The following is a 26,816-nucleotide window of genomic DNA, read 5'->3' on the forward strand; positions in this document are numbered from 1 at the left end:
GCCAAGCCTCCCAATTTTTCCGGGAGACTCCGGCATTTCGGAGTATCTATTCTCTTGTATGTCTGCTGATTTTCACCCCAACAACAATAATAAGGGCGTGCAACGATGGCGCTGCCTCTGGAAACCTCTACGGCCTGAATAATAGCTCGCCAGCCCGGTCACATGTTGTATGAGTCTTCTACCGACACACGCAAACCACTGCAAGGAATGCTTGTTCAACAGCCATACAGGTTACACTGAGGGTTGTGATATAAACAACTTTACCACTCTTACTAATATGCGCCACACTGTGAACCCACACTAAACAAGAATGACACAAACATTTCGGGATAACATCCGCACTGTAACACAACAGAACGAATACCCAGAATCCGATGCATCCTTAACTATTCCGTGCGTCGGTTGAGGTGGGCGGGGTTTGGTGGTAGCAGAGTGTATAATGTAGCCTGGACTAGTTAGGGATACATGGGATTTGGGGTATTTGTTCTGCTGTGTTTATATTGTTACAGTGCGGATGTTCTCCCGGAATGTGTTAATCATTGTTGTTTGGTGTGGGTTCACAGTGTGGCGCATATTAGTAAGAGTGGTAAAGTTTTTTTATATCACAACCCTCAGTGTAACTTTTATGGCTGTTGACCAACTATGCCTTGCAATCACTTACGTGTATTAACAGAGATCGCATTCTACATGTAACCGTGCGGCCAGCACGCAGAAAGCATTGTGAAAACTGAAAACGCGGGCGCTATGACATTTTTGAAGGAACGTTAAAGGCATTGTCACCACGGCGCACACTCAGATCATAGAATGACTACCCCTGGGTAGATTCCTGGGAGAGGTACTGAAATCTGACAACCTCCCGGAAAAATCTGGGGGGTTGGCAAGTATGCAGCTGGGCCCCATCAGAGTAACCAAAGAGCCGCATGCGACTCCGGAGCCGCAGGTTGCCGACCCCTCTTGTAGTGTAATGCCCACAGCTAAAAGCAACTGCGTGAGAACGTATACTCGAATATCACGATATGGTCTTTTCTATATCGCAGAGGGACAAACCTGCGATATATTGAGTATATTGATATATCGCCCAGCCCTACAATGAGACAAGATTACCTGTACCGTGCTGTAGATGTGTTAGCGTGAGCAAATTAAGCCCACATTTTCTTCCAAGTGTCAACAGCCTGTTGTAAACTTTCCCTGAGCTCACTGTAAACAACCATGGTGCGTGGGACTTATTACAGTTCAAGAGGAATATATTTTGCGTGCTATTTGCACCAAATGTTCTGCAAACATTCCGCTAGAAGGGAAAGAAATATCGCAATAGAGCACAACAAACATTATCAGCCACCTTAAATGCAAGGATTGCTAAGACAAATGCGCTGCTAAAGAAGCTTCCCCAAATCCAGCCACAAAAAAAGGTATGCACAAAATAGATACATTTAAATAATAAAAAATACGTTTTATTTTAAGAAGCAGGAAGTTATCTGTATCAGCTTGAAAAAAAATCTGAATCATTAATTTAAAATATGTATTAAAAATTTAACTGATGAGATACAGTAGAAAGAAAAAGAATGAACTGTTTTGGAATTTCTTTTTTTTCTGAGTAAACTTGGTACAAAATGTGATTGGAGCTTTATCTAAGGCAAGGATATTGGCAAATATTAGTTGGAAAACATTGTATTGTTTTGATCTTTAATGTCTGTATAGAGAACAACCAAAAACACGTAGGAAGGTCCGACCCTCCATGATTTTGCAGGCTTTTTTCTGGCCTAAAATCCCCGAATTCGAATCAGCTTTTTCATAAAGTTGCTGTAAATCTGATGTTTTGAGGCTAACAATAACATTGAATCAGGAGGCGATGTGGATATACTTTTAACGTATACGCGACATACCCTCAGACACCGATCCACACTAGGGCTGGGGAATTTTATGATTGTGATTGATGATCAAGATTAACTTCAGGTCGATGACTGTGATCAGCTGTTAACCATAATTACCTCAATCAAACATGGTGAAAATGTCTATTACAAGATACCGTAGTAGTAAACAGTAGGGAATCATTGGTGCTAGGTATAGGCCTGCACAGGACAATCTGCCTTTATTGACCCTGTGCGTGCGTGTTTGTTTGTGTACGTGTATTTGTGTGAATTGTGTGTCTGTGTGTGTGCGTGACAATCCCCTTCCACCGTCCCGAAAGTTGGGCTTGTCACGACGCGATTAAAGTTCAAACAACAAAGTATTGCTTCCCCATTGTGCAGCTCAGAAGGACAAATTAAAGAAATACGGCTAATACTAACTAAGGCTGCAAGTAACGATTAATTTGATAATCGATTAATCTGTCGATTATTACTTCGATTAATTATCGGATACAAGAGACAAACTACATTTGTATCCTATCCAATACTTTATTTAAAAAAATAAAATCGCATACTGGTACCATGTCCTTTCGACTTGCCAAATAAAACAGGGCAATGCACAATAGCAATCATTTTGCTGAGGTGAATTTCAAACCTGTCTACTACCTATTCCAACCATTCTGCAATGTTGGATGCTGAATGTCTTTCCTCTCGTGGCATGGTCGTAAGGCAGATTGACTTCATGTTCCATTTGTCTCCAATGTAGTGGCATATATTGCCAGGGTAGGCTACACTTGTCCACACATCAGTATTTAGAGCAATCTTGCTCTGGGTGCCATTTATGTCAGTTTTCACAACTTGAAATGTCTGCTCGTACTTCCTCTCCATCAGTTTGGTAAAATGGGTCCTCGAGGGAAGAGTGTAACCAGGGTTGAGGACATAAATAATTTTTCTGAAACAGTCATCCTCCACCATTGATAGTGTCAGTTAGCAACATATTCAGGATAGCATCAGTCAATGCAGCCGCTTGCTGTGGTGTGCACACCTTCCTTTGTACCAAGTCTAATGGTGGCTTGTTTCTTTCTGAAATGAGAGAAACCATGTTATGAACGTACGTAGTAGCATCATTTACATGTAACTTAATACACACCTAGTTGATTTATTTAATAATTTCTGATGTTAAAGGCACATTTTTTCACATCATTGTCACTGCTGCCTAGTTTTCCTTATGTTATTTTTACTTTTATATTTTTATTCTTATGTTGCTTTTTTATTTTTATTCTTATTGTAATATTTTCTTTTTCCATTTAAACCCCCATTATTTACTTTTTAAATTCGATCTCAATTCTGTACACTGCTGCTGGAATTTAAATGTTCCTGAAGAAACTCCCTGAGGGAATCAATAAATGTACTACCTATCTATATATCTATCTATCTTTCTATCTAAATACGCCACCACATTAAAAAAAAAGCTAAATGAAAAAAATGGACATTGGGGATGCAGCATACACCAATAATAACACAGACATGTAACTCACCAGATCAGAACTGAATCAGATATTGTACACGTTTCTGTTGTGAAAAATAAAGGATTCATTTTAGGCTGTCTCTGAATAATAACACAAAATATTACAGCACTTTCATAACGTCTAGTCATACTAAAGCGTCACTCAGATGTAAATATATTTATAAAACTCTATGGGGCCCGGCTATATTGATCCGTTATGAAACTAACCTGAGATATTTCTGTCCGTTACGTTTATTTCCATATTGGTAACCGTGCGTTTTCTTGCTCAAAACGGAGTCAAATGTGCCGAAGACAAATTATTAGCCCTGCGTTGCAATAAAAGGAAAAACGTTAATGTTGCTCAAAAAGAGGCTGAACTTATGAATGCCTGTTACCATTTAGAACAACACAGAAAATGAAGACGTCACATTCTCCAAAAAGTTCCTAACACTCTGAAAGTTAATACTCAACAGTTGCTGCTGCGTTTCCTGAAAAAAATCTCGTTAACAAAATATTAAAAAGACACAAAGACGAACACAACGGATCAAATTACTCGGACTATGGACTGAAAAAGTTACGCACCGTGAGTTCTTCTCTTGATCCATGGCTCCCACGTGCTTTCTGTTCAGGCACTCCCAAAGCGATGTAGTACTTCCGTGCCACGCAGGAAACGGTCTTCTTTGCAGTGTTTAAAGTGAAGTATTCCCACACTATTGACGACTTAGGTCTTACACTTTTCTCCATTTCAGCCTTAACCTCCGGATGTTTTTGTGCCGAACTATCGAATCTGTTTACCACCATTTTCCCAATGTTTCCAAACAAAGGAGACTGCGTGGTCATGTGAGCTGCACATGACACATCATTGGTTGGCTTACTGCCACCTCATGAGACGTAGCCTTAGCGCCGCCTTGGCGCTGTTTTGTACTGTTTTTGTACTTATTTTGATTATTGTTTCTCAGTTGTTTATTTATAAACTGCAACATTTACAAAGGTTTAGGAAAGAAAGAAAGAAAAAAAACCCTGCACATGCGCATTGCCATACATCCAACGAATCGATGACTAAATTAATCGCCAACTATTTTTATAATCTATTCTAATCGATTTAATCGATTAGTTGTTGCAGCCCTAATACTAACATATAATTTAAAACAGAACATTTAGAAGGAGGAGAAATTACATTGACATACGATGAGCTAGGGCTGGGCGATATATCGATATACGCGATATATCGCGGGTTTGTCTCTGTGCAATATAGAAAATTACTATATCGTAATGTTCGAGTATACGGTCTCACGCAGTTGCTTTTAGCTGCGGGCATTACACTACAGGCTCTTCCCACTCTTTCTTGTGTCTCCTTCTCACAGACAGCGAGCGCACATTCTTACATGCGTCATATACGTCACATACGTATACGCCCTCGCCCAGCAGAGAGACAGCAGTAGGCCTGGGCGATATTGCCTTTTTTTAATACCGCAATATTTTTAGGCCATATCGCGATATACGACATATATTACGATATTTTGCCTTAGCCTTGAATGAAAACTTGATGCATATAATCACAGCAGTTTGATGATTCTATGTGTCTACATTAAAACATTCTTGTTCATACTGCACTAATATATGCTACTTTTAAACTTACATGCAGAGAAGGAAATCACAACTAAGTCAATTTACCAAAACTATTTATTAAAGTTATTAGCTGGTGACTTTTCAAATGATGCAACATATTAGCAGAAATGCTACTTTTGGTAGCAACGCTTGTGCCCCACACATGACAAATTAAAACTGTGTATTTGACATATTCCCGCTTGAAGCTGAACCACCGCCAGACGATGGACCCCGTCCTGTTTTTCTTGGGAATTAATTCTTCCTTCATTTGTTACGAGATTCGCACTTTCTTTCTCTCGCAACAACCCGATAGCATCACAGCTAATGTTAGCCACGCCGCTACCTCCCCGCTGTGCGAGGGCGTATACGTATGACGTGACAGTAAGTGACGTATGAATGTGCGCCTGCTTGTCTGTGAGGAGACACAGGAAAGAGCGAGGAGAGTGTAATGCCCGCAGCTGCGTGAGAACGTCTACTCGAATATTACGTCATTTTCTATATCGCACAGAGACAAACCCGCGATATCGTATATCGATATATCGCCCAGCCCTATGCAGCAGCGTGGCTAACGTTAGCTGTGATGCTCGCAAAGTGTTGCGAGGTATCAGAATCAGACATACTTTATTAATCCTCGAGGGGAAATTAAAATTTTCCGCACAATCCCATTCAAGATCAGACAAACATTACGGGGAGACAGAACATGATCGCTGACCGGCCTGCCAACTTCCGGCTATAATACGAGAGAAAGAAGGTGCGAATATGGTAACAAATGAAGAAAGAATTAATACCCAAGAAAAACAGCACGGGGTCCATCGTCTGGCGGTGGTTCGGCTTCAAGCGGGAATATGTCGAATAGACAACTGTAATTTGTCAAGTGTGGGGCACAAGCATTGCTACCAGAAGTAGCATTACTGCTAATATGTAGCATTGTTTGAAAACTCACCTGCTAATAACTTTAATAAATACAGTTTTGGTAAATTGACTCAGTTGTGATTTCCTTCTCTGGTGAAAGTTTAAAATGAGCATGTATTGTTGTGTAAACAATGCACACCGAGGCACCATGAATTGATTCAAGTGGACCTTGACTTAAACAAGTTGAAAAACTTATTCGGGTGTTACCATTTAGTGGTCAATTGTACGGAATATGTACTGTACTGTGCAATCTACTAATAAAACTTTCAATTAATCAAAAAAACAACAGACAGCAAATAAATAATCAAAAAATATATATTTTGTTGTTTTCTTACTGTACCGAAAATGAACCGAACCGTGACCTCTGAACCGAGAGGTACGTACCGAACCGACATTTTTGTGTACCGTTACACCCTTATAAAATGCACATTAACACTAGCAGGTAGTTACAGTATGAATGGCTATATTTACTTTATTGGAGTGACAGAAGTAAATGGTCTTTAAACACAAGTACAGTCTTCAATAACACCAAAAATAAATGCTAGATTGGTTTCCAGTTGTTATTAAAGATAATGAATTTCCTCCCAAAATTCTCAAAGCAATAAGCAGTAACAATTTTAAAATAAAACAAAACTATATTATGTAACAAAATATATATGTTAATACTTTACTTAAAATTATTTGTTTTGAATGTATATAAACATGTATTTGCCTTTTTAAAGAATATATGCATCACAGCAAATCATGTCATGTGGACCATGCCCTCTAACCACCTCCCCACCGTCACAGGTATTTTGGCAATTTAGGGCAAATTTGTATTTGGCAAACTAAATTGCAACATTAAAATTTAGCCTGCATAGTAAGTAACCTTTTACAATAAGCAGCAACAATTGAAACTGCATTGAACAAAGAGAGCCGAGTCTAACAATTCAAACTCTTTGTGTTTAAGCTTATTGTGATTTTGATTCTGATATGAAAATAATTTTAATATTAATGGTATTCACTAATAACACTGTTTTTTAATATACATAAAACATTTGTTTAGCCTTTTAAAGAAAATATATGCATCATTGCAAATCAAAATGATCATGTATGTATTTATGTAAATATGTAGGTATGTATATGTATGTATATGTCATATTGACCACGCCCCCACCGCCATGTATATAGTGGCAGGGGAAACCCTGTCATTGTCAAATGACTGTACAGTTTCAATTAATTATGATTGATATTAATAATTATAAACATATAAAGAAATGTCTGCTTTCAGCTCTGTCATACGCAAGTTTTAAATAGTAGTAATAAATATAGAAAGAAACGTCCGCTGTCTGCTCTGTTGTACACAAGTTTTAAATACATGAAAACTAGGAAGTTAGGATGCCGGTGTGTTGCTAAATGTTTATATGCTTCATTATCCAGAAGGCTTAGCGACGTAAAAGAGTATAGGAAGTAGGCCTGAGCTATGCGGGGGGATAGTGTTGTCCCGATACCAACTTTTGATCATACAGACACCAAAAGGTTGTACCGGTACCAAATTTTTTTTAAATACTATTCAAAATAAAGTGGACCACACAAAAATGTCAGTTTGTTTTATTACAGAACATTTTTTGATACAATAGACATGTTTCTAATTGCATTTAAAGAACCATTTTAGAAGATTGAAATTTAGATGAAAATACATTAAACAACTGACCTTTTCATATTGCACTCAAAGAACAATTTATAATTTTTCATATTACATAAAGCTTGCCATAGTGTAGTGATTGGAATAAAATATAAAGGCTTTATTGACTTTGCAAGGTTTCCCTTAAATGTAACTGAATGTGGTGCACTATCACAGTAAGTTGAGTTTTTTACGTGAAAATAAATTAAAGTTATATAATTTATCGTAGACCCAAAGTCTGACACAATTTTTAAACTTTTATTGCAAATTCTATGTAGGGTTTGGTATTGTTGAATTCGAACGATTCCTATTCTTTGTTTCGATTCCGATTACTGACGATTCTCGATTCTGACTCTTCTTGTACCATGCCGGGATCAATGTGTTTGCCAGGTAGTCCCTGGAAGGTGGTATGTATTTTGGGCTGAAAGTTTTCACCATATCCCTGCAAACATAAACAAACATGTAATGTTGCTGTTACTGTTTAGCCCAGTATCAATTAGCTTAGCTCTAACGTTATTGCTTAACTAACCTAAATGTTGGAGATTCCACCTCTGAAAAGGGATGCCGTCTTTTGACTATGTGTGCAGTGACCCTTCTGTGGCACGGACATCTTCCCCATTGCTTCTACGGTGAACGGAGTACGCTGAGCACATCGCGGAGCCTGGCTAGCAGGTTGTAAATTGTCTATGAAAATATACGCGGGCTAATTTGTTAGCTGCCTCAACGTTGGCGCAAAACACATTATTTATTGCATATATATTGTTTTACTTACCGGATTTGGACTGCAGTGCAGTCACAGAGGTGCCAGGCAATGCGTCGGAGCCGGAGGAAGAGGCAGAGGACGGTCGGCGCAGCGCGTCGAAGACGGTACACACATTTATTTGTACTTCATGAACTCGGAGGTGCTTCATCATGTTCGACGTGCACCCTCCTAAGCACGAAACATTCCTGTTGGACGTGTTACATTTCGTCGATATTTCATTTTTTTTTTGTAAAATAAAGCCACACTTTTGACCGCCGACGGCCGATATCCATGCTTGACTGACTCGCTCGGCTACATAGGCTCGACTATGCTAACACTTCCGGCGGTGGGCGCTTCTTCGTTGGTGTTCAGCGGCTTCTTTTTCCGGTCGACGGACTTATTCTCTTTTTCCGGTCTGCAAACTGGGTATCGAATTTTTAACTTTTGAACAATTCCGGTTAGAATCGGAAAGTTAGTCCCGGTTCCAATCGATACTCGATACCCAACCCTAATTCTATGATAACAATCGACCCAATTCCAAAAGTTTTTACCTCCCGTGTTGGAATTGGTCTCTGTGCGTCCCTGGACCTACAACAACACTTCCTCATTCTTCGCCAATTCGCTTTCAGGCACGTACAGTGTATTTGATCAAATCAAAACATCACAAACATAAACATTATCACCAGCAGATTGTTACAGTATTAATTGATATATATAGCCTATTGTGTCTGCACTATTGACTAGTGATGCATCGATAACTCGGCCACCGGAAAAAAAATGTGATCACTGGGACAGCGCTGCCAAAACCGGATTCAAACAAGACACACACTGTTGTCTGGAGCATAGTAATGAAGAGTGTCATAAAATTACGGTTGTGTAGGTCTGATCCACAACCTAAAGGAAGTGCCTTAATGAGGTTATTGCAGTCAGTAGGGGTTTGACCAGTCATCAATTCCAAGGGTTCACAACACATTTTTCTTTTTTTTTTCAAGCAATTGTCCACAAGCTTAACAATAATAGTTTTTTTAATGAAGATATTAAAGATCAAAGCAATACATTGTCATTTTCGGCACATAGTTGTCAATACTTTTGACTTAGATGGGGCTCAAATCACATTTTATACAAAATGTATTTAGAAAACCTTTGGAACTCCTAAAGGTTTGCATATTTTTTTCTTGCCACTATATGGTAATCTGATGTGTTCTATGTAGTCAGTGGCTACCAACGTTACTAACTACATTAAATTTTAAAGACCAATGGATTGGAAGCGGTGGCCCAAATTTGGTCCCCACCTTCACTCCCCTGTACTTTAAAGATATTGCGTAATGACCTGAAGGAAAACATCACTGATGCCACCATTGGTGAGCTTTGTGCAACCAACGGTACCCAGATAGTTATATTAAATGAAAAAACATTAATACCACTTAATTTTGGGATGATTTCCAGAGATTTGTTTGCTTTTGTAATGCATTTGTTAAATTGTAAGGGATTGTATGGATACTGAAATAATTTAATTTAGGTTTTTTACATTTCATTTAAAGTAAGTTTTGTATAGACTACATTCATATCTGCATGCAATATCTGGGCCGACCAAATACTTGGATATTTTCCAAAGAAAAAATTAAGGATACTGAATAAAACAAACCTTTAAAGCAACCTTTCTGTTTGAAGTGTGCCATGTCACAAATGTGTCAGCCACAGCCTGTTCCGTTGGAACTGACTCATAATAACATACACATAAGAAATTAACTGTAATTGTTTGCAAATGACATGTATAGTCTTGACACTACCAGTCATGTTCTTGTTTAATTATGTAATATCATTGTCCAAAAATGTATTCCCTTCTGAAACAAAAGGAACTCCTTCTGAAACAAAAGGAACTCTATTTCCATTTTGCAGATTAAAAAATAAATATATTTGTAACTCATTTTTACTTCACATAGACTTTGTACAAAGCAATACTGCACATCAATTCAGCTAATGTGCGACCTCTTCTGTATCCCCTTTTATTTCACAGTAGCTCAGAAAGCCGTGAACGCGCATACGACCACAGCCCATTTGGACATCATGAGCGCAGTGGCACTTTCGACAGGCAACGCCACTACAACGCGGACTATTACAGGGAGCGCTCTTTGTTTACTGCTGCCGGTCCAGGGACCAGTGCCATTGCGGGAAGCTTTGAGGCGGCGGATCCCCATTTTGACTCTAGAATTCGAGACCCCTTCTCTCTCGCGAGTGCTACACGCCGAGACATCTACAGAGATGACAGAGGACGACGTGTTGACAGGACGTACCATCATCGTCGGAGCCGATCATCCCATTCCTCTCAGTCACGACACCCTTCTCCCCAACGGTCAGCAGGACAGACTTCTAAAAATGCTCATTCCCCCAAAAGAACTCTTATGTCCCCTGGGGGAGGCCCACGATCTCAATCCCGCAGCAGGTCGTCAAGCTCTGATTCCGTGAGCAGTGCTAGCAGTACAGGCAGCGGCAGGTGAGACATTTTGTTTGTCCTTATATTTTGGTTTTCCTCATTACATTGCTGTCTCTGATGAGCCCATTAACACGTTTGTAAAATAATTGTGTTTTTTTTGCTTACAACTGTGTAATTATTTACTCTTGACCACAGTGATTCCAACAGCAGTTCCAGTGATGGTTCGCGAGCACGTTCTGTTCAGTCGTCAGCTGCGCATGCACCACCTCAGTCTTCAATGGTGCTTGACTCAGATGAACCACGTAGAAGCTTCGGGATTAAAGTGCAAAATTTACCAGTGCGGTCGACAGGTAAGTCTTTATCTGAAAAATAATCTAGTTATCATACTAAGGCTGGACAATTAATCGGTTTTCGATCAGGGCATACCGCAATCATGTAAATATAATAATAGAAGAAAAAAACGATTATTGGGCCGCGCAACGTAAATGCATGCAAACTCCGGAGCTTGTAACGGTGAAACAAATGTGGAGCGAATGAGTGGGGGGGAAAAGAGCACGTCTACTCGAAATTTGTGACTTCACCATGGTTGCTACTTTTAATTTGACACAGAGCAAGTATACCTAGTCAATAATCACTTAACTCAATAAAAGAAAGCATATGATATCCGCGTTCAGAGTCACATAATTGGCCAATAAAACAGAATCCGCTGTTGATCATAGAATATCAGGGAAATTGACATATAGTGAAATGCTGTCATTGTGAGGAGAAGAAACATTTGTTTGTGTCCGATACCACTCATTCATCCCCGACCCACTCAACCACCCTGTCCTGAACTAAATAACGGGGCACTTAAAACAGCGACTAAACTACGACGCTAAAGCTAGCAAGAACAATCCATACACCTACAACCCATCTCATCTGCATGTGTTGTTGTGAGCAACATCATTCATGGATGTAACAACAATGTAGCTTGAGAGGCGCTTTCTTTTTTTCTTTTTTCTTTTTTTTTTTTAGCTCTCGATTTGTCTCTACTCGTCAAGTTAAGAACAACAGCAAAGCACACTTCCTCCCTTCACAATGAGCGCGGTGCACCACATGCGGCCTGACTGCGCTAACTAAATAAAGGTTTCGAAAAAGTAAGTGCTTTAAGCATAATGTACTTAAAACATTTACTGATGTATACATTTTCAGATTTATAATGCTTTGACCTAATATACTGATCTAAATTGTTCAAAGATGTATATAACCAATAAATGTTAAGGTTTTTGCATTTAATTTACACACATTTAGTATTTGAAACAAAAAGCACATTCTATGGTGGTAAAAACAAGAATTAAAAGGTAAAACAAATGGAATTAAAAACTAAAAACCTGGATAAACTGATTTTTATTTTTTATATTGCTATTATTTAAATGTACTGGTACTATGAGTATTTTACTTGGTTTGGTTTATTCGTTACTAATTTCTATCCGCTTTTTTAAAACTATATTTAAAGTTGTTTTAATGGTACAATAAATACTTGTTTAAAAAAAATGAATAATCATGTAATCAATCGTGATTATTATTTTTTCCTATAATCCTCCAGCCCTATATCATACTGGTATGATTAGAACGAGACTAGTTTTTGGTGTTATGAAACTAAACTGCCTCTTTCTTTTTAGACACAAGCTTAAAAGATGGACTCTTCCATGAATTTAAGAAACATGGGAAAGTGACATCAGTCCAGATCCATGGAGCGTCAGAAGACCGCTATGGTTTAGTGTTCTTTAGACAACAAGAGGATCAAGAGAAAGCTCTTACCGTCTCTAAAGGAAAACTGTTCTTTGGCATGATGATTGAAGTCACAGCGTGGAATGGTCCTGGTAAGTGATAAGTTTGGGCAAACCTAGTAGTAACTTACTGCATTGCTTCAATGCATATTATCACTCTCCAAAGACAACAGGAGCAATTAACTTTCTTTTCACAGTTATTACTGTTTTAATGTATATACTAGTGTTTTTTTTATTACCAATAGGAACCTAAGAGGTGCAGTCAGCAGTGGGTTCCAAATAAACATTTTTAAACAAAAAATAGAACACCATAAATGGCTGGCATATGTTACTAATTGTACTTTAAAGGGAAACTATCATGCAAAACCATCTTTTCTAATCTATTGGTACCAGTTTTTGTGTATTTGTGATCTGCATTAGTCCTGAAAATTTGAAATCAAATCGTTAAGGCATCGCAACGATATTTATAAAACAATCTAACCTTCCTTCCCGACTTCCGCCAAACGACCTATTTGGAATTTACTCATTTTGTGATGTTTTGCCACATCACATCTGCAGATATCTCTATATATGGTAAAGGATTATCCATAAGGTAATTGTGTGAATACGCCATTTTATTTATCATCCGAGCGTTTGTAGTCCAAATGACAAAGACCAAAAAATGGCATCTTATTGTCTCAAGCAAAACTCACTACACAAAAAATGGCGTCCTATTGTCTCAAGCACAACTCACTACAAAAACTTTCGGCCTCAACCTTTTTTTGTTTTTAAATCTTTTTCATGTCTCACCTACACACAGAAAGCATGATAGTTCACTCTGTGCGTCAGGTTTAGCACCTGGCCACGTTTGTGCCATAGTGGGAATAAAATGAATAAAGTGAGCCCTCGTTTTCTCTCTCTCTCTCTCTCTCTCTATTTTGTAGTTTCTTTTACGCGCCCACCTATTCCCAATTAGCCTGTTCACCTGTGGGATGTTCCAAATAAGTGTTTGCTGAACATTCCTTAAGTTTCTCAGTCTTTTTATCATTTGTGCCAGCTTTTCTGAAACATGAAACATGTTGCAGGCATCAAATTCAAAATAAGCTAATACTTGCAAAAAATAACAAAGTTTACCAGTTCGAACGTTAAGTATCTTGTCTTTGCAGTATATTCAATTGAATATAGGTTGAAAATGATTTGCAAATCATTATAAATCTATTTTTATTTACGATTTACACAACGTGCTAACTTCACTGGTTTTGAGTTTTGAAAAGGCATAAATATATATATATATATTTATATAATAGGGGTGTAACGGCACACAAAAATTCGGTTCGGTACGTATCTCGGTTTAGAGGTTACGGTTAGGTTCATTTTCGGTACAGTATGAAAACAACAAAATATAATTATTTTGGTTATTTACGAAATTTGTAAACAATGGCTTTATTCTTTTAACATTGGGAACACTATAATAATTCTGCCCACGTTAATCCACATTAAACTGCCTCAAATTGTTGCTTAGATTAAATCAAATGACAAAACTTTTCTTCTACTGTACATATAAAAAGTGCAACATTAAACAGTTTCAAGTCAACTCATCATGTTTAATTTATTACAGCATTTGGGAATTCTGTAGTTGATTTATACTATGTAAATGTTATATTTTTATCAACATGTGATAGCAGAGACCCTACAATTTAAAACTAGGGTGCTACATTACTAATGATTAATGTAACTCTAGCTGAAAAAAATAGTACAATAGCAATAGAAGAGACTATTTATCCCTGAAAACTATGGAGTTCATGTAGGCTTTATGATGCACTTACATTATTATATACACTATCAGAGACAGAAACTCTTCATTTAACAATGTCCTTTTTTGCTGCTTCAACACAGCTCAGTCAACACTGTCCGTGACACACACACAATGAGCTAACACACACGCCGCAAAATGAGCTAACGTTACGCTAAAAGCCAATTAGCCTTCATCTCAAGCCAGGACTGCGAGTGAGCTGAGCTGCTGTTTGTTTCTAGAACGTCAACGAGCTCATAGTGATGATACTAGTTGTTGACTGGGAGGTGTTTGTTATCATTTGGGGAGAGTACGCTGCCTGATGCTTACCTGCTAAACACCAATCTGCTCGACGCTGAAGCGCTGACTACATGTGCTCTGAATGGGCACTGCTGATTGGCTTTTGCCGCTCTGAATAGGCACTGCTGATTGGCTTTTACCTGCTATATATATATGTAACCAATCAGATGGTTTAGTGGGTGGGACAATGCTGGGTGCTGTGTAGGAGACGGAGGCAGAAAGCAGAAAAGCTTGTTAGCTTAGGCGGCTACTTCATATGTCCGTGTGTATATATATGTATATATATAATATACTGTGTATATATATATATATATATATATATATATATATGTGTGTGTGTATATATACACATATGTATATGTATATATACACATATGTATGTATATATATATACAGTGTAGAAAATAAGTATTTGAACACCCTGCTATTTTGCAAGTTCTCCCACTTACAAATCATGGAGAGGTCTAAAATTCTCACGGTAGGTGCATGTCCACTGTATGAGAGATAACCTAAAAAGAAAAATCCAGAAATCACAGTCTATGATTTTTTAACAATTTATTTATGTGATAAAGCTGAAAATAAGTATTTGAACACCAACATTAATATTTGGTAGAGTAGCCTTTGTTTGCAATTACAGAGGTCAAACGTTTCCTGTAGTTCTTCACCAGGTTTGCAGGAGGGTTTTTCGCCCACTCCTCCACACAGATCTTCTCTAGATCAGTCAGGTTTCTGGGCTGTCGCTGAGTAACACGAACTTTCAGCTCCCTTTCAAAGATTTTCAATTGGATTTTGGTCTGGAGACCGGCTAGGCCCCTCCAGAACCTTGATATGGTTCTTACAAAGCCACTTCTTGGTTTTCCTGGCTGTGTGCTTTGGGTCATTGTCATGTTGGAAGATCCAGCCACGACTCATCTTCAATTACCTGACTGAGGGAAGGAGGTTTTTGGCCAAAATCTCACAATACATGGCTGCAGTCATCTTCTCCTTAATACAGTACAGTCGTCCTGTCCCATGAGCAGAAAACACCCCCAAAGCATGATGCTACCACCCCCATGGTTCACAGTAGGGATGGTGTTCTTGCGATGGTACGCATCATTCTTCTTCCTCCAAACACACATAGTGGAATTATGACCAAAAAGGTAAATTTGGGTCTTATCTATCCACAAAACTTTCCTTCATGACTTCTCTGGATCATCCAAATGGTCATTGGCAAACTTAGGACGGGCCTTAACATGTGCTGGTTTAAGCAGGGGAACCTTCGGTGCCATGCTTGATTTCAAACCATGACGTCTTAGTATATTACCAACAGTGACCATGGAAACAGTGGTTCCAGCTCTTTTCAGGTCATTGACCAAGACCTGCAGTGTAGTCCTGGGCTGATTCTTCACCTTTCTTCGCGTCATTGAGACCCCACGAGGTGATATCTTTGATGGGGCTTCACTCCGGTTGAGATTGACCGTCTTGTTTGTCTTCTTCCATTTTGTAATGATTAGTCCAACAGTGGACCTTTTTTCACCAAGTTGCTTGACAATTTCTCCGTAGCCCTTTCCATCCTTGTGGTGTTGTACAATTTTGTCTCTGGTGTCTTTGGACAGCTCTGTGCTCTTAGCCATGCTGAATGTTTGGGTCTTACTGATTGTATGGGGTGGACAGGTGTCTTTATGCAACTAACGACCTTACACAGGTGCATCTGATTCAGGATAATACAGTGGAGTGAAGGAGGACTTTTAAAGGCGGACTAACAGGTCTTTGACGGTCAGAATTCTTGCTGATGGACGTGTTCAAATACTTATTTTCAGCTGTATCACACAAATTGTTAAAAAATCATGATTGGGATTTCTGGATTTTTCTTTTTAGGTTATCTCTCATACAGTGGAAATGCACCTACTGTGAAAATTTCAGACCCCTCCATAATTTCTAATGGGAGAACTTGCAAAATAGCAGGGTGTTCAAATACTTATTTTCTTCAGTGTGTGTGTGTATATATATATATATATATATATATATATATATATATATATATATATATATATATATATATATATATATATATATGTGTATGTATGTATGTATATGTAGGTGTAGGTGTGGGGAAAAAAATCACAAGACTTCTTCATCTCTACAGATCTGTTTCATGAGGGGTTCCCTCAATCATCAGGAGATATTACCTTTGCTTGGTAAACGACTGATGTCTGTAAGCACCCTCCGTTGAGAGGACAATCAGGTTTCTTGCGACCGTTACATTCATTATTGGTTTCAGAGTCGTTTAGTCTGGGGGTAGGCAGTCCTTTTGCAATTGCTTTGTTGTGGTTTGAAATGATTTGTTGCATGTTATTCATACAGCTGTAGCTCAATTTAATGTTGTTCTTGTTGAATATTTTTCTTAGGGTGTTGCCTTTGGGGAAGTGTTTGTCGATCAGAGTGAGGAACTTGCGGCCGATGTTGGTTGAGACGTCTTTGCTGAATGGCGGATTGTACCAGATGATGTTGTTTCGTTTTCTGCTCTTTTTTGGTTGGTTTCCTGGAGTCGGTTCATAGGTGAGGTGAAGTTGTATCCGCTTTCATCAAGTGCTTTCTGGTACGGGGGGGTTGCTTGGTCGAATTCAGCTTTGCTGGATGACAGCATCGATAGCCTTTTATTAATTTATTAATTATTATTTATTAATTCCCCCAGACTAAACGACTCTGAAACCAATAATGAATGTAACTGTCGCAAGAAACCTGATTGCCCTCTCAACGGAGGGTGCTTACAGACATCAGTCGTTTACCAAGCAAAGGTAATACGGAAGGACATTAACACATCCGACACGTACGTAGGATTAACCGAACGAGCGTTCAAAACAAGATGGAATAATCACAACGCCTCCTTTAGAAACCAGACTTTGCAGAATTCTACAGAACTCAGCAAATACACTTGGAACCTCAAAGACAATAATGTTGAATATTCAATAACATGGCAAATTATTGCATCCAGCACACCTTACAACAGTGGTAATAAAAGATGCAACCTATGCTTAAAAGAGAAACTGTTTATTATATATCATCCAGATCTATCATCCCTCAACAAGCGCAGTGAAATCATTTCAACATGCCGCCACAGACGGAAACACCTCCTAGGTAACACATGAGCCAATCACCACACCCTACGCCTGCCTGTACCCACCCACTCTGTGCCCTATATAAACCATTGTATGTGAATGCTTCCATTAAAATCTCCTGATGATTGAGGGAACCCCTCATGAAACAGATCTGTAGAGATGAAGTAGTCTTGTGATTTTTTTTCCCCACACCTACATATTGCGCTCTACCACGGTATCGAGCACTATTCTCTGGATAATCCAATCAAGACACATATATATATATATTTTTTTTATGCTACTTTACATCCAGTTGGCTTACAGGCACTCGACCAAAGTTTTTTGCAAAATATTTGGATACCCCCGTTTTAAAAATACTTACAAATGTTAGTGTGTAAAATGAAGTGGCAAGAATGTTTAGGATAAACACAGTTTCTGCAATTGAACACAAACATATTGCTCAAATGTTCTAATCATATTCATTGTTACAAACACATATTTTCAGTTAAGTGTCTTTAAACTGACAATATAAACATCAAGTGTAACAAATGTAAAATGTGTTCACGTTAATATCTTTCAACTTTTAACTTCAGAAAAACATGTCCTCTGTGGTGGAAATTATATATCACTTTGGAAAATGCAGATTCTCAGAAAAGTAAACCGGCAATTTAATGTTTGTTAATGTAAATAACTTGCCGCCTGGTGCATTTTATACCTAAAACATGGATAACAAATCAATTTAAACCATGAGTTGATTTTATGTTTTTGAAAATAAAATATGGGTTAAAACATAAGGCTTGACCAGCGTTGTGTCGTCCTGAAAACGCTACAGGCGAAGTTAGTAGATTTGTCTTGCAGTACACAGGTCAAAGAGATTTTTTTTGCCAGGGTTTGTTTGTCTGTCTGTTCGCAACATAACTCACATAGTTAAATACATATAATGAACACTTAAGGACATTTTTATAAAAAATAATCCTTTCTCTCTTTACGACCTCCCCACTGTCCACACACGAACCTCGCACACTTGCACTATGCAGGGAATCTAGGGAGATGTAGTTTACTTCTATACTGTAACAAGGTGTTGTCATGTTGCTCTGTGAGTGTGTATTAGTGTGTATTGTTGAACCAGGAAGAGGTTGGGTTATAATGATTGCAACTTGTTCAGACACCAGCGTCCTCAAGGTGGCCAACTATCCGTTGCAAATTGCACCTTCAACAGTGGCAATGCATTTTTAATATGAATTATTAATATTGGCTATTTGATACACAACGGTTTTAAAAACTCTAAATGTAAAAGTAGTGAAGTTCCCATAAGTCAACAATAACATTCATTTTCTGTGGTGATAGTGAAGAATACAAGCTTGAGATGGTCCTGCTTACTAACTATAATTCTGCTCTTAGAAACGGAGAGTGAAAACGAGTTCAGGCCCTTGGATGGCAGAATAGATGAATTCCACCCAAAAGCCACCAGAACGTTGTTTATAGGCAACCTCGAGAAGACGACCAGTTATCAGCAACTTCTTGACATCTTTCAGCGCTTTGGTGAAATTGTGGTGAGAACATTTGACTGAGCATTTATTCACTTTTAAATTTGTGTCTGGTGTGTGACTGTTTTCTCTATTCTGATAAAGGACATTGACATCAAGAAAGTAAATGGAGTTCCACAGTATGCCTTTGTGCAGTATTCTGATATTGCCAGTGTGTGCAAGGCCATTAAGAAGATGGACGGCGAGTATCTTGGCAGTAACAGACTAAAGGTAATGTGTAGCAACAAAGTAGTTAAATAGTTTGTGTTTTTTAGTTAAATGCCTTCTTCTCTTAGTAATCTCCAATCTTATTTTCTACAAAGCTTGGTTTCGGGAAAAGTATGCCCACAACTTGCGTTTGGCTTGATGGATTGGCAGCCAATATAACAGAACAATACCTTACGCGCCATTTCTGTCGCTATGGGCATGTTGTTAAGGTAAGCCATGACTAAATTCTGTTATCCAGTAAAATGTTGTTCTTAACAAATGAGCTTCAGCTGTTATGATTATTTTTTTTATAGGTTTTATTCGACCGAATGAAAGGGATGGCCCTCATTTTTTACAACAATACCGACTTTGCTCAGACAGCTGTGAGAGAAACCAAAGGCTGGAAGATAGGAGGCAGTAAAATTAAGGTACATTTTTTTTTTTGGGGCCTTGACGAATAACAATGTTAATTTGTAAAATACATAACCTGCTTTTGTTTTTTTTTAATAGGTGGACTTTGCAAGTCAAGAGAGTCAGGTGGCATTTTACAGATCTATGCAGGCATCTGGTCAAGACATCAGAGACTTTTATGAAATTCCCCCTGAACGACGGTAAGTTTCCAACATTTTTCATATTTTAATATGTTAAACTAATATTGTCTCCTTTTATTGGCTTCAAACGTACATTAAGGGTGTAAACTACTTTTCTTTTTATTCCATATCCATGCAACAGGGAGGATCGAAGGCCCCCATATCATGAATTTACAGCAGAGAGGGCTTATTATGAAAATCTACGCACACCAGCCCTATATACAGACGATGCCCGAAGAGAGTATGCTGCCCGCAGTAGAGAACGTTTCCCTGAATTGGACCATTTTCAGGGGGATCATTTTGACCCACGTTACCATGAAGACCCACGGGAGTACAGGGACTACAGAGATCCTTTTGAGCAAGACATTCGAAAATATACATATATTCAAAGAGAGCGAGAACGTTTTGAAGCTGACCGTAACAGATGGAGCCCCTCTCATCCACGGCGGCCTATTACCCCTGCAGTATCCCCATCACCGTCGTCTGAACGTGCTCCCAGAGAATCAGAGCGAAGGGTTTATAGTCAGTCATCTGAGAGAAGTGGTAGTGTAAGCTCACTCTCACCACCACACTTTGAAAAGTCTGAAAAGACTAACTTGCTAGAACATCCCTCAAAGACTGACAAGGGTGAAAAGATTAGTCAACTTGAAAGAGCAGTGGGCACAGAGAAAACAAAACGGACAAAACGAAAAGAGAAAGGTGAGAAAGACAAGGCCGAAAAGGTAAAATCAAGGAAAGCTAAGGGGCAATCTCCATCAAATCCATTACCAGACACAGAGCTTGATCCCGCCGCCCTAGGCGAAGGCACTGGAAGAGGAAAGGGATCTGAACCGGATTCCCACGACCGGCAGAAATATAAGGGAGATAATGACTCTCAGTTTTCAAATGCTCATCATGACTCAATAAAAACTGAAAGATCTGAAACAGCCAAAGTTGATAATCTTGATATAGATGGAAAAAGTCGAATAAAGAAACATATCAAGTCGGAGCCTGGAAATGACGGGAAAGAGCCAGTGGATTCAGATCGCCTAGCTGCAAGAAAAAGGCGCTTCGCTGATTCAAGTGGAAGGGCTATTCATCAAAAGCGAATTAAACTTGAAGAGGAAGAATGTATTCAATCCCAAGACCTTAGTGCTGTTGCAGCGTATGATAAAGAAATAGACTCTGATAAACCTAAAGACGCCCAACGCAGAGATTCAAGATTCAAAATGGAAAAAAGTGGAACTCCGCAAGATGTTCAAGAGGAGATTAGAGGACCCAGAGAGAAATCAGAGGGATTGTTGGACCCTTTAGTGCTAAAGCGGTTTCCAGGTCCCACTTCATCCCGTAGGATTTCCCATGACGGAAATGCAGACCAATGTGCTACGAGAGAACGCGAACACAGTGCAGTTTTCAAATTCAGTAGCAAGGCCACTGAAACTACTAAAAGTGCTAAAATTAAAGAAGAGCCTGTTGACATAGATCTGTCTCAGAGTTACCGCAAACAAATGGAGCAAAATAGACGGTTGCACCAGCAGCAGCATCGAGAGTCTGACAAACCAGGTAAACCTGACAAACCAGGCAGTCCACAAGAAATTGAAAGTGAGGATTTGGAACACCGTAGTCTTGTACATGAGGTTGGCAAACCACCTGAGGATGTCACAGATAACTTTCCATCACATAAACTTAAGAAACTAGACCCATTTGAAACAGATTCAGGAATTAAGAGGGAGCGTGTCTATAGGAGCTTTAGACAAAAAAGTGAAGATCCGGAATGGAACAACATTTCCTCTCCAGTACACCAGTTATCTCACCAAACAGAGGCTGGATTTGGTCATTCTCAGAAAGATCCAGCCAGAAATGAAAAACATAACACAGAGTTGGACTTGCTTATCAAAAGGACACACATTACTCACACAGACAAATCCAACACTAATTTACTTAGTACAGAAGAAGAGCAACAAAAGCGATGGGACAACAGAGTGAAGCAAGATTTTCTACCTGACCTAAACTTCTCAAGAAGTCTAAATAAAAACGTCCACAACCGCAAACGTTTGGAGTATGGCCTTTGGCACGATATAGAGCCAGGAGAGGTAAGATCAGACTCTGAAGAGGATCGAGAAGCCAAACCCCGTTCTCCCGTGGCATCAACATCAAATTCTTTAACGGAAAGGCCAAGGGGTGAGAGATTTTCAGACCCGAAAACGGCACATCTGGAAAGAAATAAATTTTACTCCTTTGCGCTTGACCATACAATCACACCTGATACTAAGGCTCTGCTTGAACGTGCAAAATCCCTTTCATCTTCCAGAGAAGATAACTGGTCTTTCTTAGATTATGACTCTGACTTTGCAAGTTTTCGCAACCGGAAAGATACTGAGAAGATAGAATCAACACCACGCCCGACACCATCCTGGTACATGAAAAAGAAAAAGATCCGTAGTGGGTCTGAGGACAAGCTTGATGATAGAAAAGAGGAGCCAAAACCAGAAGAACAAGAACGAAGAGAGCTATTTGCGTCCCGCTTTTTTCACAGCCCGGTTTTTGAGTTGGACTCTAGACGACTTCAGCATCTGGAACGAAAATATGAAGAATCTGAGCTTGTTCAAAACCAACACAGTAACCAACAAGCCACTGTAGGTGGTGAAATTGACTCTGGTCCTGTGGTTCTTTTCCAAAGTCGGTTTTTGGAACTCATGAGACTACAACAGCAAAAACATAAAACACAGGTGGCAAACAAACAAACTAAAGAAAATTTGCCAGCAATTGAAATTAACTTTGAAAAAGCTTCTCCTAAAGAGCCACAAGCATTGCAATCACCTGAAGCGAAAGAATCTATCATAGAGCCAGAAATTAAGCCCATTAGTCCAGCTGAAGACGTAGTGCCTGAAGCCCAGTTAACATCCCCTATCTCCCAGGCTGTGTTAAATTACTTTCCTCCTACAGAACAGACAAGTCAGTTACCCACTGAGCTACCTCCCATTCAACATTATATTAAACAGGAAAAAGAAATTAAACTTGAACCTGTGCATTATCCACCAAAAGAGACCCCTCATTTAGAATCATCACCTGTTATCCCTCATTTGGAAGAGCCACCTGTCAAACAAGAATCCAGTCATTTAAAGGATAGCTGTGAACTTTCTCCATCTGAAATTAAACTGGAGTACATCAACCCTGAAGCTAAAGGAAATAGCAATGCTCATGAGGTTGTCAGTAATTCCGAACCAGAGCTTAAACCTGAAGCAATAAAGCCAGAAGTGCCTCAAGCCCCAATCTCAACACTAAACAGTCAAGAAGTAGACTTGGATTCTGTCAACAAAGAGATATATTTAACCGTTTCAGAGCCTGAGGAAGAAAAAACACTCCCTGTTTGTAAAACACCTGCTGATGAGGCAAACAGTGAGTCAGATCCATCTGCGCACAAAGAGTATAAAACTAAAGAAATTAAAAACAAAAAGTGCAAACAATCTCTGTCTGAAGTAACTTCAGCTGTTGTGGTGTGTGCATCTGCTCCTGAAAAACAAGCAACACGTAAGAGTGAACGCATTGATAAAGAAAAGCTGAAACGTGGATCCTCTCCAAGAGCGGAATCCAAGTCGACAAGTAAATCTCCTGTACATGCATCAGATGCCGATGTCTCAGAGCAAAGCATATCATCAGGCAGGGCAAGACGTCAGAATGTGGTATCTAAGTACGCAACCCAAGTTGAAGAAGAAGTGCCGTGTCGCTCGGTAAAAGATATCCAAGAGTCCCCACGCTCTGCAAGGAAACGTGTCACAGACAAAGAGCCAACACAGCAACAGAATATTGAACAAGACTCTCCTGCTCCAGCTCCTGCAGCTAAACGGGGCCGACCTCCCAAGAATCGAAAGCAGGGCGAAGATTTGTCAAAAGTCAAAACAGAAAAATTAAAAACGGACACCAAAGACATAGAATTAAATGAACCTGAGAGTTGTGAGAAGATATCTAAAATATTCAAGGGGAAATCATCCCCCAGTGCCACAAAAGGTCCATCAAGTCAGCTGTCTACTGCGCAAGTATGTTCAACAAAGAAGGGGGAAAAATCAACGCTGACCGAGGGCATTGATCAGGAAACGGATAGCACAGAATATCATACTATGGCTTTGCTAGACTCAGGCACATCTAAAGGAGAGCCGTCACTTAAAGTTGATCAAAGGAAGGAGGAGAAAGACAAACATATTGAAGCAGTAAAAGACAAAGAAATTAATGAAAACCTATGTGAAGGTAAATCAAATGGAAAAGAGGAAGATTCCCCTGTGTTTGAAGAAAAGAACACCTCAGAGAAAGATAAGATTGGTAAAGGGAAAGGGAGGTTACCCAGGACTCCAAAGTCTCCTGTTCTGAAAAACCTTAAAATAAGGCTAAATGTCAAAGAGGTGAAAGATCATGTTTCAAAGTGCACCAGCAGAGGAGGGAACAATGATGAAAATGACAATTCTTCTTTGGAAAAAAAGGAAGAGCTAGTAACATCAAACAGTTTGATTTCACAAGAAATGGAATTGGAGCAGGCGGTGGAGAACATTGCCAAGCTTACAGATCCATCTTTTCCAACAGAACCTCCAACGCCAACCGGCCCACTTACAGATTTAAAAGGTTTCTCAGAGGAAGAAAAACCTAATTCGGCTAGTGAGACAGAACTCATTGCTGCTATTGACTCTATCGCTGATATTGACTCAATCACTCCCGAGGAAGGAGCTGTCACCTTATCCCAAGCAACACCTATACGTGTTGCTGTAGGTTCAGAACCAGAGATACAAGACTCTGTACAGCCAGCCAAGAAAGAAGAACCTGAAGTTAATACCGTTACCATCCAGGAGAAGCATCTCTTACACGCCACACCTAAAAAGGGCAACAAAGGAAGACCGAAAACACCCAAACGTCCTAAAGGCCAAAAGCAAGTGCGGAAAGACTCCAAAGAAAGTCCTCCAATATGTGAAGAGATGCCACCTGTCACAGCTCAAAGTATGTCTGTTGTAAAGATTGTCCCTGAGGTTATTCCATCATCATCAGCTGCTGCTGTTATTACCACCACTACATGGAAGCCTGAACAAGACCTTTTAGATTTCAAGTCAGTTGATGCCGAAATTGAGTCCAAATCATCAACTGAACAGAAAGTTCAACATCTCAAATCTTTTCACCCCCAGTCTGAGAATACAACATGTGCAAAGCCTCAACAGATGCCCCCTGACTGTCAAGCCCCTTCTCGGTCACCATTGGAAAATAGACCAAATATAAGACCCATTCAAAACAGTAAACCACCTGTTTCCCCACCAGATTGGTTCCACCAATCTAAAGATGCTGGGGTTCTCACTTCACCAGTTTTGCCTTCAGCACCCAAAGAACATCAACCTTCAACTGACTCTGAAAACATAGATATCGATCGTGGCACAAGTGATCTAAGGCAAATCCTTTTAAAGCATAAAAATATTCCTCTGCCAGGAAGTAGCCTTCTCCCAAATCTGCCCATGGTTCAAGATCAAAACCTTTCTGAACGTAATGTTCCTGTAGCAGTAGTGCATATTAAGTCAGCCTTACCCGATGGAAGAATGTCCCAGTCTGTTCGACCACCAACTTTACTGCCATCCCCTGAGACCAAATCTGTGATCTCAGTCATTGCTTCTACTGCAACCTCGGTCATTAGTCGTGTATGCAACACTCCTGATCATGAAGACAAAGTGAATCTCAACATTGTGAATCAAGGTGCAGACATCGGTCTACCCAAACCCAATTATAGGACTGGTAAAGATGATATTGGTTCATACCATGGGCCTATTATTAGTGATGAAGGGGGAAGTACAACACGCTTTATTGAGAGCACCACTCATGGTACAGGATCTTGCCCAGGCCTTCGGGTAAATACGTCTGAAGGAGTAGTGGTACTGACCCACTCAGGACAAAAAACTGAGGGACCACAACGAATAAGTGCCAAAATAAGTCAGATTCCACAAGCAACACCAGGTGACATGGAATCTCAGCAGCTGGTATCTATGCCGCAAATTAAACAGGACATGTATGGTCATGCTCAGTCGGGGCTTCAGAAGTCGTCAATGCAGACGGATCACGGTCATCCTGGTAAACCACAGTCCGCTCTTAAACAGGAGGGCACTAGTTTGGACAAAATGGAATCTACCTATCACTCTGGACCTCAGGGAGTTGTGAAGCGTCTTACACAGGGGGTGGGTAATCAAGTCATCAGCCCAATGTACCATCAAGAGTACCTGTCTACAAAACATCAGAAGAAAATGGACTGTGGAGAGCCACATAGTGCAGACGGCTCGAAGGCACCGTGGACCTCTGCCATAAGTCCAGCAATAAGCCCTCATTTACCCTCTCCCCCTGGAAACCATGTAGGATTTGTTACCACTGCTGGTGACAGACCTTCGCATCTTGGTGGGATTAAACAGGAACCACGGTCCCCGCGCAAGTCAGGTCATCCACACTCTCCATTTACCAAGGTGTCCTCACCAATTGGCTCGTCATCGCCTAAGGGCATTTCAGTAATGTTGCCCACTAGCCATCCCGCCATGCAACAGTTTATCACGAGTGTGCACCATTCTGAGCAATCTGTCATCATGCCACCTCACAGTGTGCCTGGAGGCTTAGGCCGTATGTCTCCTCACCGTGCTACACAGTCCATACCAGTGGGACATCTTGTCCAGGGAGATGTAAGAGTCAATACTCCGCCGCTTTCTGTGGTGAGCTATGGGATGCATAGTGATTCTCTCGCATCTCCCTGGTCGGGTTCCATGCAGCAACGCCCACCATCACCCCAAACTGTTGGCAGAGAGAAGGTCCTCAAGGTGAACCCGGGTTCTTTGAGGCCTCACGATGTAGAACAGGAAGAATCAAGACGCTTCCATCAG

The 26,816-nt window shown here is 39.8% G+C and overlaps 1 protein-coding gene across 1 annotated transcript in view; it reads left to right on the forward strand.

Moving 5' to 3' along the window:
• The window catches only part of si:ch1073-335m2.2 (msx2-interacting protein), a 37,527-nt gene that overhangs the window by 6,187 nt on the left and 4,524 nt on the right, over nucleotides 1–26,816 (forward strand). Inside the window, 9 exon segments of the mRNA XM_061874247.1 lie at nucleotides 10,297–10,773; nucleotides 10,909–11,063; nucleotides 12,375–12,575; nucleotides 19,032–19,183; nucleotides 19,262–19,387; nucleotides 19,480–19,593; nucleotides 19,678–19,791; nucleotides 19,874–19,974; nucleotides 20,096–26,816. Of these exon segments, the coding sequence (XP_061730231.1) occupies nucleotides 10,297–10,773; nucleotides 10,909–11,063; nucleotides 12,375–12,575; nucleotides 19,032–19,183; nucleotides 19,262–19,387; nucleotides 19,480–19,593; nucleotides 19,678–19,791; nucleotides 19,874–19,974; nucleotides 20,096–26,816 (8,161 nt within the window).

Source organism: Nerophis ophidion, linkage group LG16 (genome assembly GCF_033978795.1).
Source record: "Nerophis ophidion isolate RoL-2023_Sa linkage group LG16, RoL_Noph_v1.0, whole genome shotgun sequence".
NCBI lineage: Eukaryota > Metazoa > Chordata > Actinopteri > Syngnathiformes > Syngnathidae > Nerophis > Nerophis ophidion.